Below are 14908 nucleotides of genomic sequence, written 5' to 3'. Positions count from 1 at the left end.
AAGTTCGTTTTCGTTAATTTTAATGTACTTTTTAACCTTAGTATTAACATAATGAAAAAGAAATATAAAATTGTATTAAAGTATTTGATGATATGATTATTATCGTAGATTGTCGGGTGTTAATGCGCATACGCACATGATACATAACTCCAAAAAGACAAAAACACAATAAGATCACATCCACTTCAAAAAAAAAATAACAAAACATGGTGGACGACTTTATCCTATACTATCAATTTGTAATCATAAATCTCCAAATTATAATATATCATGAAAATCCTCTACACAAAGATCATCAATGACATTTTCCATTTTTACGGAAAATATATAGTGTCTCTTCAATAACATTTTCACGAATCATCTTATCTTAATATAGAGGCTTCAAATCTATAGTTTGAAATGGAAATCTTTCTTTTAACCAAATTTGAAACTTAGATCTTTATAGTTTACAAGTACATGGTAAAACTATAAAGTGCTTTAAACACACATTTTAAAACATTTAAACACAATTATAATTTAATTTGTTAAAAAAATTATAATTTTGAGATCCACTTAGTAAGCTTAGAAAGAAAAAAAAGAATACGAAGTTAAGTTGTCCCAACTCACCACTTCGCTAGAGATTCTCTCTTTCTCAACCTTTTGTAGTGAATATCTTTGGACTCCTTTTTGATTTAATATTCTTCTACCAATTTCACAAGTGGAGAGACCATCCAAATCATAATACTTCAACTCTCACTTTTATCTATCTCTCTTCTTTCTTTCTTTTTTCTTTGTTATGTAATTATTCTTTTTGTTGAATGTTTTTCTCTTTAAAGGGTTCTCCATTAGTCAAATACTTTCAAAGTCTTCTTACTTATCATTCTCTTATGAAGTTTTATTTTATCTTTAAATCTAAGTATAACTCACCATTATTAGATTCATGATCCAAAACTAGATACATTATTTCTTAAGATATATGCACCAACTAATTTAATTCATTCATTAATTAAGAAATTATCTAAATTTCTTTTGGTCAAACCGCATTTAAAAAAATGTTGTTTATTTCTTTTTGACAACCTTCCAACCAAATATTTTTCTTCGATTTAATTTTCTAGACATTTCAAATAGTTTACTACAGAAACGCAAGTTCTTTATTTAGTAAACGATCACAATGCTGAGGTTTTCATAGCTTATACATCCAAATACAATACACATACAAGAAAAGACCCATACACAAATCTTTTTTGTTATCTTTTTCATCACCTCTAAAATATTACTTTGTATTATACCTTTCCCAACCAATAAATGTATATAATATAGACATACAGTGAATGAAACGAACACCAACCAACAACAAAAAAAGAGTACCCTCTATAGAACTTTTTCACTAAACCATATAGATCACAACACAGGTACGGAGATTGAGATTGATATCGGTACAGAGACATCGGTTGTAAAACTACCGTCTCTATTACCATTTGAATTCCCTACAAACCCGTAACCACCAGACCGCATCGCAGCATTTTCCCGCCTCTGGAAAACACGAGCAAGCGATGCAGCTTTCCGTCTAGCACGTTTTGTCCCGGTAAACAAAAGCGTTTGAAGTAACCCCGCAATGGCAGGTGCTCTCAACACTTTCTCCGCTACAGCTGCTCCACCGCTCCTACAGAGTTCGAGCAACGCAGCCACCGCGTTTTCTTTCCCTCTCGGTGTTCCACATCTCATCATCCCCATGAGCCCCGTCACAGCTGAGTCCTCTTTCCCTATAGCTTCAGCGCCAAGAGATTGTCTTACTAACAAAGCCAAAGCTCCTGCTGCTTCCTCTGCTACGCCTTCGTTCTTGAGAGCTCCAACGAGACTAGACACACCTCCTCCTTCAATCATCCTACTGCAGTTATCTGGATGTGTCGATAAGTTATATAACGCTGTAACCGCATCTCTCTTCCCTCTCGGTGTCCCGTTTTGAAGCAATGACGCTAACGCCTCAACGCATTGATCAACGATCGCTATACGTTTCTTATACTCGTGTACAGCAGAGAGACTGAACAATGTAGCTGCTGCGTTTTCTTGCGCTTCCACTGTGAGACCAGAAACTAATACACTTACTATAGACTCCAAACAATCACCTTCGTCCATGATCCGACTCTTGTTCTTCTCATAAATCGATAGATTCAACATCGCAGTCACTGAATTCTCCTGCGCAATAGCGTTTTCGGATTTAAGAAGACGGCACAAGTGCGGTATCGCACCTGCTTCCGCGATAAACGCACGGTTCTCTTTTCCCGTTTTAGCTAAAAGACGTATCTCCCTAGCCGCAACTGTCTGAGCTGCTTCAGAACCATCTGCTAAATACTTAATAAGAATCGATACAGTAGCTTTGTTAGCTTCAACCGCAGCTTTAGTAGGAAGAGCAGAAGCAAAACACTCATTAGGAGAATCAGTAAACTCAGACTCATAAGATATACCACTCGCTGTACACCATTGCACAATCAAATTCTTCAAAGCTCGGTTTGGAACAATCCTCGAATCCATAAGCATTTGTCCTGTTTTAGGACAAGTACAATGACCTTCTTCAATCCACCTAGCTATAGAGCTCCGATCATAAGTCTGCCCTGTAGATATAATCACAGGATCCGTCATCAAATCAAGTGAGATGGGACAAACAAAATCTTTCGGAACAGTTATAAACGTGTCCCCAATCTCCTGAGCAACGAACCCTTTTCGTGGCTTCTTAGGATTCTCAATCCACCACTCCAAACCATCTTCTTCGAATCCAAACAACAGAAACCTACAGTACCTTGTAATCGCTACAAACCCGTTAATCACTGATCCAGTAGGCTCTAAGTCACCATCGTGATTCACAATCTGTTCTTCCAAGAACTCGATTTCGTTTCTACAACTCTCAGAGTCCTTAATCTTCAGTTTCTCGACAAAGAAGGATCTCAGATCAACAGGACTCGGAATCTCACCGCTCTCGAACGCATCAAGAAACGAGTAGAACGTTTCGCGTAACGACTCGTCGTTGTTATCGATGTACAGTTTCGATTTCCTCGACTGTCTCTGCAACAACTCGATTTGCTCTGTTATGTCTTGGCTTAAACAGAGGTCGTTGACAGGGAAAACATCCAAAAGAGTGGAGATTTCTTGGTTTAAATCATGGAAATACCCAGAAATGGAAGGGTTTTGTAGCAATAGCCATAACTTACTAGATTGAGCGCAGTAATCGATGAGGATCTTGGAGCGGTAGAGAAGGAGATAAAGCTCTTTTAAACAGAGCAACGCCGTTGATTCGGAGAAAACAGAGCTGCTTGTTCTTTTTTTTATTCTTGACCCCCAATTCGAATCCGCGAGGAATTCGAACAAGACGACGAAGATCTCGATCTTGCGAATCAGAGAACGAGCGTTCTTGCGTTGGAACGTGAATCTAACGCCGCTGAAACAAGATACAACCTCTGTGGAAATGGAAGCTAGGGTTTGAACAAGAGCAACGCCGGAAAGGTCAACGGGGGCTAGAAAAGCTTCCAAAGACGGCGATCTCCTCCGTCGGAGAGATGAGAATATCGCCGCGGAGGCCATGGAAAAGGGGGGGGGGGGGGGGTTAATCTCGTGTACCCAGAATCGAAAAAACCGAAACTTTATATATGTTTATACGAAGAAGAAAACAGAATCTAAAATGAAAACTAAAGATTCTTTAGCGAAGAAAGAGAAAACAAAAAAAAAAAAAAGTCAAGAGGAGAAGAAGAAAAAGGTGAAAAAAGGGTTTCAATGATACTTTCTGGGAAAGAGAGAAGGAAGAAGAAGAACGCGTAATCGTATATGAATGAATCGAAAGGCTCAGAATTTTCTTATGTCTTCTTCTTCGTTGTCAGATTTTTTTTATCTCTCTCTCTGGAAAAGTTTATCCTTTTTTTTTTTTTTCCCAGTAACAAAGTCAATACTGAGATGTAACGGATAGAATCTCATCTTTTTATTACCAGATTTGTCTTTTTTTCATTTTTATTTTTATTTTTATTTTTAATACGAGTACTTATTTAAAATTATTCACTCTAGTCCGACTTGTAATTAATGCTCTGTCTGCAAAAAATATTTATGAGTCTCTCGTGGTTCGACGTATTTGTTTTTTTGTATTTTTATACGTATTCATTGGATTCGATGTTAATGTGTTGTTATTATTGTGTGGTATTAAATCATTACCCCCTTGTTTAGGTTCGTTTGACCCAATCGGTGATTCACCTTACTCTCTATAGGTCGGCAACTCGGCGTACGTAACGACATGATATGTGAAATGAAAACACAGCATTTAATAATTAAGAGGAAACTTATACGTACTCTATAATTCTCCTTATTGAATTGTGTTTAATTGATACGACAAATGAAATTTTAAATTCGTTTGAGTTGATTAATAGGGGAAGGAGTAGAAATTAATACTAGTGACAATATAGGTCAATGATGTGCCTACCAAAAAAAAAAAATATAGGTCAATGATGTTTAGCACTTGATTGGTTGATAGGTTTCGGTTTCTGATTTTGAACTATCTTCTTATAGTATATCATAAAAATTTGGCTGGCCAACAAGAAAAACAAACATACAAATACAAATTCCAAGTTCTCAATATACAAAAAGACATAAACTCAACAACTATTTTTATATCTCTTGACAAGTATTCACGTATATTTATTTTTTTATCTTTGCTACAAAACATTTAAGTCAATTAAAATACATCACAATGTTTATATTAATATCTTACATTTAACGATTCAACCGATATGAAAGATATAATAATAACATTGTTAAAAAGAAAAATCTAATTGACGTTGCATTTGAAACTAAAATTTCAGAATACACGTGTAAATATACTATTTTTAGATTGTTTCTCAGTTTTTATGTGTTTTAGTTATACATATTTAAACTGATAATTTTATAAGCTCTAAACCAGAATTTGTAAACTACAAGCAAGACGATGAATATGATTATAAGATAAACTAAATGTTTTATTATTTCTTATATGCTCTGTTAAAGATTAATTATTCCAGTAATAATAACACGTATTAAGTATTACGTACTCCATAAACATAATAGTAAAATAAAATAACTCTGTCCTCCGTAACCATACGTAAGAAGAACCCTATGCTAGTGAAGCGTTGACTCTGAAAGATTACAAGTGCAACCTGCAACGTGTCGTTGATGCCTTCGAAAGCGCGTCGAAAAAATGTTAAGCTAAAGGAATTTCACTTTCTTTGTTGCGTTGGTGACAATATTAAACCTAACTCAACTTTAGATCTTCCTTAGTTTTAAACATTTTTTATTTCTTATTAAGTTTACAATCAAATATTTTCATATTATTGCAATATCTAAAGAAAAACCTTTTTTGTTAGAATATATTTTTTCATTTTTGTTTGTTTTCGTTTACAGTCTACAAAAATCTATTTAAAACACTAATTTTGTATTGTATATTTAATTTTGTAACAACGTTAAAAATAGTGATAAGAATTAGCCATATAAAAAAAATTAGAAAAATCATTTTTGATAAACTTATAAGTACCATTTATATAAATTGTGATATTTTAAATGGTAAACCCTCATTATTCTATTGTGTTCATCATAAGAAGTTCAATTTAATATTTTCGAAGTATTTTTAAAATAATGCCCTTGTTGATTTGGTTTAAGTTTTTCATTTTAAAATAATATTTCGCAAAAAATACGTTCGTTTTCTTTCGAAAAAAAAAACTGGCTCCATTTTGACTTATCAACCTTTAAAACCTCATGTCTGAACAACCTTAATAAACATCACAGCATAAAATTACAAATGCGGCGACTTTGTCGATTGTCGTAGTTGCATTGTATAGCGAATCACGTCACGTGATGTCCCGTTATCTATATCTGATTGTACATATTACCTTATTTAATTAATCAGGGGAACTGGTTTGAGTGTGCTTACTGCTTCGGATGTGAGAACATGTGTTTGATTTTCAGAACTGTTTGATAATGAAGAATAAAAATGTGTATACTCTAAGAGGTACACAATTGAAAAAATGGTATATTTGATTTTTAAAATCGGTAGTTCGAACACTCACGGCAAAAAAAATCAGACCGACCACGGTGGTGTCTATGCTCACGTCCAAGGGAGGCATTACTAATGCTTTAGATTTCTTTGACTAAGGCAAAAAAAAAAAACAAAACAAATATTATGTTTTATTTTACGTGTTCTATAGTTTCCATGAGTCATGATGAACGTTCATACATCATTTTCATGTTTGTCTACTAGTCCTTCACAAGAAAAACGAAGTTTTGAACGTTGAAGCGACGCATTGAATATCGTTCTATATATAATTTATTTATAAATTATGAGTAACTATAGATTTCAATCATCTTTACAGAATTAGAAGAAAAAAAAAGATTTGAATCAGGGCAGTAAGCACAAAACCAAACAATAGAACACATATTTGTAAAGAACACATCTTTATAGTCTCAAGAACACATATTTATAGAGTCAAAGTCAAGTCTACCAAGCTACATATAGATGTGGTTCATAATAATCAAATCTGGTTATAACATTGGGTTAGTGATAACTAATCTCAAAAGGCCCATATCCATTAATAAACAAGCTATTTTACCGGTCCAATTATCTAACCGAGTCATTTCTAACTGTCTTTTTTTTTGTTTGTTTCAAATATACAACACGTGGAATTAAAAATTAGTTAACGCCGCACCAATTCGCGTACCGCCAAGCTGCCACATCACTATTTCATTAACACGTGTCTTAATTTCGCGCAATATATAGACTCACCGAAAGCTGACGCGTTCTACTTTAACCAAGGTGCGACGTACCAGATAACTCCACCTTTCAAATTTTTTTCAAAAAAGCATCTTCTTGGTCTCTAATTTACTAATTTAGGTTAAAAGTCAGTAATTAATGGAACAATGAAGGACTAATTAGCAGTATTAAGAAATAAGTAAAAGCAAGGTGTTAAAAAAAAAAAAAAAAAAAAAAGAGTAAAAGCACACACTCACACGTTAGAGACCGTTCCAGATTGCCACGTCATCTTCTCCTCTGAACGAGTTTCTGCAAAAACCTGAAACGTGCAGCACGGCACCCCCTTTCTTCCTTCTTCTCTTTCTCTCTCGATTCGAAGAGAGAAGAATCGTTTGATTTCGTTTTCTCTTCTTTTGGATTTTTGATTTTCCGGGAAAAATTTTGGAATCGTTTTGAGTTGTATCTCTCTCTCCCGTGTTGTGGTCAACCATGAATATCTTTCGATTTGCTGGCGATATGACTCACTTGACCAGTATCTTAATCCTTCTTCTCAAAATCTACGCTACCAAGTCTTGCGCTGGTGAGTTCTCTCTTTCCTTGGAAATGTTGTTGTATGTTTCGAAGAAACGATACAATCGCGTTTTGCTTCGAACCGTAGCTTCCAAATGCAATTTTATTGAGGTTTTATGATCGATTTCGAGGTGAATCCGAGTTTGGTTAGTTTGCGATTTCAAGTCAAGATAGTGATGAAATCTCAATCTTAGTTTTTTTCTAAAAACGAGAGAGAGATCTGTTGCCTAAGAGATTTTATCATACATTGTGCTGCTTCTTATCATTTTTTTTTTGTGGTTGTTTTGACTTTTGGATTTTTGTTGGCTAATAGGAATCTCTCTCAAGACTCAAGAGCTATATGCGCTTGTGTTCTTGACTCGCTACTTGGATCTCTTTACGGATTACGTATCTCTCTACAACAGCGTTATGAAGATTGTCTTCATTGCCAGCTCTTTGGCTATCGTTTGGTGTATGCGTAGGCATCCACTTGTGAGGAGGTCATACGATAAGGACCTTGACACATTTCGTCATCAATTTGTTGTGTTGGCATGTTTTGTTCTGGCACTTGTCCTGAATGAAAAGTTCACTATTCAAGAGGTATTTTTCCATATGAATTTCACATTGCTTTTGTATTTTTAGTTTGTAGAGACTAGGAAAGCGAATACTATCGGAAAATATCAATGTGGTTGTGTAGCTTGCTCCCATATGTTGTGCAATCTTCTTTTTGGTTCATTCGTTATACATAACGCTTATATATGGCTGAACTTCATAATCCTGATGCTAAAGTATCTTCTTAAACACTATATGTGCTTGGTGAATATGATGATGGATAATGTCAGTTCTTTTCATCTTGTATCATTTGGATTTGGTATTTATCTTGGCTACTGGTAGAATATATTATCGTCTATGTAAATGCATTGAATTCAACTCTTTTCACAACCGATTTGAGTCTGGCTTTTATAGTTATATGTGAAACTTTCAGTTGGTCCTAAAGCTTGTTTAAACGGTGTACTACATATACAACCTCTCAGTATCTTGTTGTTTGTTTTTGAGAAACTCTTTGAATGTCAAACTTGTTGCATCGTTAAAGGTTTGTTTGCTTCCACTAATGGAACCTGCTGTGTCCTAGTAATTTATGTATGTTCCATAAGGTGCCCATGGATAGTGGCATCTGTGTCTTGCTGTTACTATTCTGGCCAAAATGTTCTTTGATTAACGTGTCATAGAAAACTTTAATAACTCCGTATATGCACTTCACCAAGATTGTTTACCTTTACTACCTTCATATGTATTTGTCAAATATATGCTCCTGGTAAAAGTTTCACCTGTGCAGCTAGAATTCACTCAGAATATGAGTGCATTTGTTAATTCTGTGAATTCAAAACCATTTCAGGTATTCTGGGCCTTTTCTATCTACTTGGAGGCAGTTGCTATCCTTCCCCAGTTGGTTCTGCTACAGAGAAGTGGAAATGTCGACAATTTGACTGGGCAATATGTCCTCTTTCTCGGGTACGTAATTTTTTTAGACATATGCATTTGCTTACTCTACCCCACTGGCTTTTACAGATTCATGTTTTAGAACGCTATGTAGATTTAGCATGAGTACTGGCTACATGCATTCTCTTTAGGTGTGTTTAGAATTGGTTTCAGCCTATTGATATACTATTATCGTTCATAGTTCATACACTTGTTGCATTGATTAATGAGAAACACTTGCATATATCTCAGAAGTCTATACATTGTTATTCCTTCTAATTTTTGTCTGTCTAGAAGTTGAGCTGAACTAATTGCACTCTTTGTCAAAAGGAAGTTAGACTGGTTTGCCCTTGCTATGCATTTGGTTCGGATGCATACTTTGTGTCCTGTACGCAAAATCTCAATGTGCAGACTGGAGGAATATTTAGCATGCACTCACATGGGTAATGATTTAACTTGCAGGGCGTATCGTGGACTCTATATCATCAACTGGATCTATCGCTATTTCACAGAAGATCATTTCACTAGATGGATTTGTAATGTTTCAACAAAGAAGCACTAACTACATTTTCACCACTTGTTTTTCCTCTTTGCTAATTTTACATATATTTGCATTTTCCAGCTTGTGTGTCCGGGCTTGTCCAAACAGCTCTCTACGCGGATTTCTTCTACTACTACTACATAAGGTAATGTAGCCCCACCAGTCTGAACATAAACGTTTTACATAACTGATATTGATCATGTTATTGACTTTGGATCCCTTTCTATTTCGTTTTAGCTGGAAAACCAACACCAAACTTAAGCTTCCGGCTTGAACAGAACCCGACAAATTTTGCGACAGTATCAAAATCCAGGAAGTTGCAGCAATGTTGACATTAGAAAAGAGAGACATGGCTAATATTTGGTTTCGCCCTCTTTCTAACAATGAGTTGAATGATGCAGGATTGTTGTTTAAAATGTGTTTTTTAGTCCTTTAATGAACATTGTAGCTCTCCCAACGATTTTAGACCTTAAGAAGAGGTTTCGTTATATCAAAACTAGTCTTTATAGAAATAAGGAAAAACACACGAACTCTTTTACTTTCTTGCATGAATGTTTGTTCAAAAACTGTTACTCGGATTACAGCAAAGTTAACAATGTCGTCAAAACCTAGTCTTCCTCCTGATTGTGTTTCACTTTCTTGGTTTTCTTCTTGTGCTCTCGTGACTTCTTGCTTCTTAGCTCGTCTTTCACTTCATCCTCAGGGACAGTTTCTCTACTGCGTTTCTCTTTCTTTGACTTCTTTGTTTTGACAGAAGCCTTCTCAGTCTCATCTTCATTCTCCTCATCGTCTTTATCCTCAGAGACTATTTCTCTACAGCGTTTCTCTTTCTTTGACTTCTTCCGTTTCACAGGAGGAACCTTCTCTGTTTCATCGTCTTCCTGGTCCATAATCTCCTCTGTTTCAGCCTCAACCACCGTGTTTGCTACAGCAGTCTCTGCTTCAACCATAAAACCAATCATCTTACAAACATACTAACGGAGGAAAACAGAAATAGTTCTGATTTGTCAACGGGAATAGAAAACAAACCTTCTCCAGTAAAGCCCGAGTCGAACACAAGACCTGTAAGATGCTGCTTCAAGAAAACCTACAATAAAACAATGATAGATAAGCAACACCCTACTTGACCAAAAAATACTAGTTGTATGTCGAAGAGCATACCGCAGAAATGAGTTGGCGTGTCTTCACGTCATAAACACGTAAATATCGGTCCAACCCTGAGCAATTCAATAAAAACACAGACATGAGATTGTTGAACTATCTCATAAAACAACACACATGAGATTGTTGTAACGGCATATGGAGGTGAAGTTGTGACAATGAATCATACCACAAGAAGCTATCACTTGATGCTGTGGATGTCTAACCACAGATCTTATGCTTCCAGAGCATTTTCCTAAAAAGCTTCCCAACAGCTTTCCTGCAACAGGGATGATTGATTAATTGTTTGATTCAGTATGCAAAGTAGTATATGTTACATAAGTAGAGAGAATCAATGAACCTGTTCGTATATCAAACGAAGCAAGGTCAGCAGAAGCATTCCCGACATAGATAGTATGACCGTCTGGGTCTTCCGCGATTGATGTAATTGCGGTCTCACGGAAATCAAAGGACAGGACTGGTCTACGCTGAGTAGAAATGTCATAAAGACGAACCTGTCTCCAGCACAAGTAAAATGTTAGTGATCAGGACAAGACTAAAATGTGAGTGATCAGGACAAGATACACTGAGAAAAGAAACTGGAGGTTTTAACCTGGTGAGACTTGGTGCCCGTGACAAATTTACGGTGATCATCCTTGCTCAAGAACGTAGCACTAGTGAACCAGGTGGGTGTGAAGATTCCGAGATTGTCCTTAGGAGGCTGCACCAAACAGAGATGAGACGGTAAAGGCTTAGTTAGTTCATCAAAGAAACTGAGAGGTTGTGAATGACATGAAGACGAGGAAGCAACTCACGGATTTGGCGCTCCAGATCTTAGTACATTGTTCAAGATCCCATATAGTGGCCTCAACCCGTCTCCTGTATCAGACATTCATTTCAATATAGTAACAACCAAAACTGAGATATAAAACGAGATGATCCACAGATATAAGCAAATCGATTCATTTTTTAACTACTAACCCTCCAAATAAGCTGAAGTTTTCGCTCCCATCCACTTTACCAACCAATATTTCACCAGAACCACATGCTTTCCAAGTTTTAGGAGAAGAATCATCCGTGGAATCACTATGTGCATCTGGAAATTTAACTGATCTGAGGCTCACATCTCCCTTTTTTGTGCATGTAAGCAATGTGCAAGATCTAATAACATCAAGTTTTGTTGAGAACGTCAATAGCAACATAACATACAAAACAAAATTCACTGGAAATTTCGAAGAAACTGTTTCGGTGTTCAGGTATATATATACCTTTCTGCCTGATCATCTATCGTTTTTCTGAATAAGTGCAGGGCAGAAATTTCGTTATCCTCAGGGGCACAACCATCATCACCATATACAGAGTATGCAAAGTGAAGATCACCATTACAAGGATTAAGAATCTCAACCTATGGAAAAGGACAGAAATGAACAAAACGATTGGATAAATGTTAGCTAAGCTATGGAGAGAAATATATTACACAAATACACATAGCATAAAGTAGGAAAAACTTACATTGCCATCTTTTCTTGCAACAGCCAAAAGCTGCAATTGGAAGGAAAAAAGAAAGACGAAAACAGACAGATGAGTTTGTCATTAAGACGCAAGAAAAAAAAAAATGGAGAGGAAAACACAGACTTATGAAGCTCTCTTCGATAAAATCAGATTTCACAGTTTTGTCTTTTACAAGTAAGGCATGAAAACTCAAAATTTGCTAATACATTCACCAACTCATACATGATTTTACAGAAGTAATGAACAACTATAACTCAGGAAAAAATAATATTCATGAGCTATATAGTAGGAGACTATGACATTGTTGCAAACAAAATGATAACATACTACACCGATAAGTTCTCAATCGCTACTAAACAAACCCAAAACTCAATGTTTCAAAATGACAAGCAAAACAAAAAACTCGAACTACTAATTGCTTGAATAGAACAAGGAATACAATGGAAACCTCAAATTCGGCTTAGCACTACCATAATTGTCTCCAAGACTAAGAATCACAAGTTCGAATCCTATAAGCTAGTATTCAAAAAAGCAGCTCATTTCAGCAGTAGAGAAATCAATCTGTTACTAAGCTACACCTAGCTCCAATCCTAACTTAACATCAACATAAAAAGAATGAAACTTTACCGGATTCCTTAACCGGTCATCAATGGAAGCAGCAAGAACGGTTCTAGAAGCATTCATCTCGCCCCATGTGTTCACTACGGTCGGAGTCCCTCTCTCTTTACCACGAGCTTCAGTCACTGCACATCAAATTGAAAAAGAAAAAAACCTATTAGGAAAAACAAAAACTTATATATAATTTTCAGCAAGTAAACAGAGAGAAAGAGGGAAGTGGGCACCTTTGATTAAGCCGAGAGAGTCAAAGGTTAAAGCACGGATCGGTGGGCAACCGAGATTCTCGGGAGGAATGATGCGAGGCATTTGATCGCCGCCGTAATTATTTACTCCGAGTTGCAGAGACACGACGACGGAGAAGAGAAGAGAAGAGAAACCCTTTTTAAAACCCTACGCCCCGTTTTTGGAAGTGTCTTCTAAACCGACCGCCAAATTAAATCATTATTATTGTGTACCTGAACCAGAAAAAGCGGTTTAGCTTTTTCTGGTTAACCTGAACCGGGCATGTTCGTTTGTGTTACACAAATTGTGTCTTGTTAAATTCCAATTTTTTTTTTTTTTTGTTAATTTAATGTAAGTGAGTAATTGGTGATTGTTTTCAAGGAAAATGATTGATAGTTATACTTATACCAAACATAATGAATCATATTAATAGGTAATGTTTTCAACTAAAATAATGGTGAGAGTAGATCAAGCAGTCCGAATTCACAATTATCTATTTAAGAAAAAACCTATATTACAAAAGTTTTACAAAAATCACTTATACGTAATCATGAAAATTATGGTTTCCCATCTTTAGAAGTTTTTTCATGCAAATAAGTGTTGATAACAACAAGTTTATCTGTGAGAATTCTACAAAAATGACAATGTGTAATGTATATAATAGTCTTACATCCGCGAGGAAAACTTTAATTGGTTGTTGCATCCAAAGAAAAAACCTGTCTGATTTTACCTAATCCATTTTAACCATTATGTTAAATGGATTAGCATAATATTGGAAAGTGAAAAAAAAATATATAATCAATATTTAACCAACTTTAGTTATGATTAATTTGGAAATAATTTCATATGCAATTAAGTGATTCACGTAATAAAAAAAATGAACGAATTAAAAATTAATAAATAAATAGTTGATTAAATTATTTTACCACACCATAACAACTTAGAGGATTGCAAATTGACACCACTCAAATCTCCTATAAATTAACATGTAAAACTATTAAAAAAAAATTCTTGATTTTGAAAATAGCAATGTTAGAATCTATGCAATAAGAACGTTATCATCTTTGAAAGTCACAACCACCTACAAATGTGTTACAAAGTTTATTCAAGTTCAAAATCACTCATTAGAAAAATTGTTTTACTTAATTATCTCTAAATGATTCATCAGGTACGAGAGTTTTGATAAAAACATGGATATAAATGAGTGTATTACCAAATCCGTTAATTAAAAAGAATGAACCGGGAGGATCGTTATTTTCGTCACCGTAACATCCTAAAATATTACCAACTTAAAAATACAAAAATTAAAGTTAATTTAGTACAAGTATCATCATCAATATTAAATTTACCAACAAACATATGTTATTCGATCGTTGTTCTAGTTAGGATCTTGTGTTATATGCCTCGTAAAGCGTTCTTCATCTTCTTCTTCTTCTTATTCAGTTCTTCTTCTTCTCACAATCATGAACACTTGGATCAATGGTTTCTGTGAAGATTTCCTCCATTGGCTCCCCTTTATTCTCTCCCCTCTTTTTCTTCAGCTCTTCTGCCGATTTACGAATTACTCTGAACTTTTTCAAATAACTGAACACAAGAGTTTCTATCTTTGAAGACCACTTAACGTCTTGCAGTTTCTGCTTGCCTCCGGATGCATTGACAGCGATCGTGGCAAGGTGGTGCTGGTATCTCTAAATATATTCAAATAAATGTTTGTGCGATTAATACAACTAGTAAAATTTCCAAGGTAAATCAAAATCTTTCACCTAAACCTAGTTTCTTTTTTTTTCGACAAAAACAAATTTCATTAAAATGAAAGAGTTATTACAAAGACACACAAACTTATTGTAACACAGTTATTACATACTCAAAGGTATGTGTCATACACTAAGAAAAATACAGCATAATGGATTTTGACGATGCTTTCCGTAGAGTAGCCTTATTCGCTAACCGATCTGAACATATTTCTTGAGAAAATTGTTACCTTTATTAGATGATTCATAAAATTTTAAAAGAGCACTTGGACGATGAATTCTATAATGCAATCCAAGATGGATCAGCAAATGAGCAAATGAAATCCCTTATCTAACTCACTGTACTAGATGAATCAGCAAACT

At 35.2% G+C, this 14908-nt stretch overlaps 3 protein-coding genes across 3 annotated transcripts; 1 reads left to right on the top strand and 2 right to left on the bottom strand.

Moving 5' to 3' along the window:
• Nucleotides 1-1107: 1107 nt before the first annotated feature.
• Nucleotides 1108-3914, bottom strand: LOC104776970 (U-box domain-containing protein 17). Its single transcript, XM_010501149.2, has one exon. The coding sequence runs from the start codon at nt 3553-3555 to the stop codon at nt 1381-1383; it is 2175 nt and encodes a 724-aa protein (XP_010499451.1). The 5' UTR covers nt 3556-3914; the 3' UTR covers nt 1108-1380.
• Nucleotides 3915-6789: 2875 nt separating this feature from the next.
• Nucleotides 6790-9798, top strand: LOC104776968 (ER lumen protein-retaining receptor A). Its single transcript, XM_010501146.3, has 6 exons — nt 6790-7313; nt 7617-7882; nt 8679-8794; nt 9224-9297; nt 9384-9447; nt 9540-9798. The coding sequence occupies exons 1-6, from the start codon at nt 7223-7225 to the stop codon at nt 9574-9576; spliced, it is 648 nt and encodes a 215-aa protein (XP_010499448.1). The 5' UTR covers nt 6790-7222; the 3' UTR covers nt 9577-9798.
• Nucleotides 9788-12985, bottom strand: LOC104776969 (ribosome biogenesis protein NSA1). The gene is made up of 12 exons (XM_010501148.3): nt 12797-12985; nt 12582-12697; nt 11955-11984; nt 11711-11847; nt 11424-11603; nt 11258-11321; nt 11056-11163; nt 10804-10957; nt 10633-10722; nt 10464-10519; nt 10332-10389; nt 9788-10239 (listed from the first exon to the last, which is right to left on the bottom strand). The coding sequence occupies exons 1-12, from the start codon at nt 12876-12878 to the stop codon at nt 9911-9913; spliced, it is 1404 nt and encodes a 467-aa protein (XP_010499450.1). The 5' UTR covers nt 12879-12985; the 3' UTR covers nt 9788-9910.
• Between the last annotated feature and the right edge of the window lie 1923 nt (nt 12986-14908).

The sequence above is a fragment of the Camelina sativa genome, chromosome 3 (assembly GCF_030686135.1).
Source record: "Camelina sativa cultivar CO46 ecotype springtype chromosome 3, ASM3068613v1".
NCBI classification, from domain to species: Eukaryota; Viridiplantae; Streptophyta; class Magnoliopsida; order Brassicales; family Brassicaceae; genus Camelina; species Camelina sativa.
This window is presented reverse-complemented; position numbering and strand designations above follow the sequence as displayed.

Coding starts and splice junctions, on each gene's coding strand:
- LOC104776970 (XM_010501149.2), bottom strand. CDS start 3,555: ATGGCCTCCGCGGCGATATTCTCATCTCTCCGACGGAGGAGATCGCCG.
- LOC104776968 (XM_010501146.3), top strand. CDS start 7,223: ATGAATATCTTTCGATTTGCTGGCGATATGACTCACTTGACCAGTATC. Junction 7,883..8,678: donor AAAAGTTCACTATTCAAGAG/GTATTTTTCCAT, acceptor AAACCATTTCAG/GTATTCTGGGCCTTTTCTAT. Junction 9,298..9,383: donor TCATTTCACTAGATGGATTT/GTAATGTTTCAA, acceptor TGCATTTTCCAG/CTTGTGTGTCCGGGCTTGTC.
- LOC104776969 (XM_010501148.3), bottom strand. CDS start 12,878: ATGCCTCGCATCATTCCTCCCGAGAATCTCGGTTGCCCACCGATCCGT. Junction 10,723..10,803: donor TTCGTTTGATATACGAACAG/GTTCATTGATTC, acceptor TCCCTGTTGCAG/GAAAGCTGTTGGGAAGCTTT. Junction 10,390..10,463: donor CACGCCAACTCATTTCTGCG/GTATGCTCTTCG, acceptor GTTTTATTGTAG/GTTTTCTTGAAGCAGCATCT.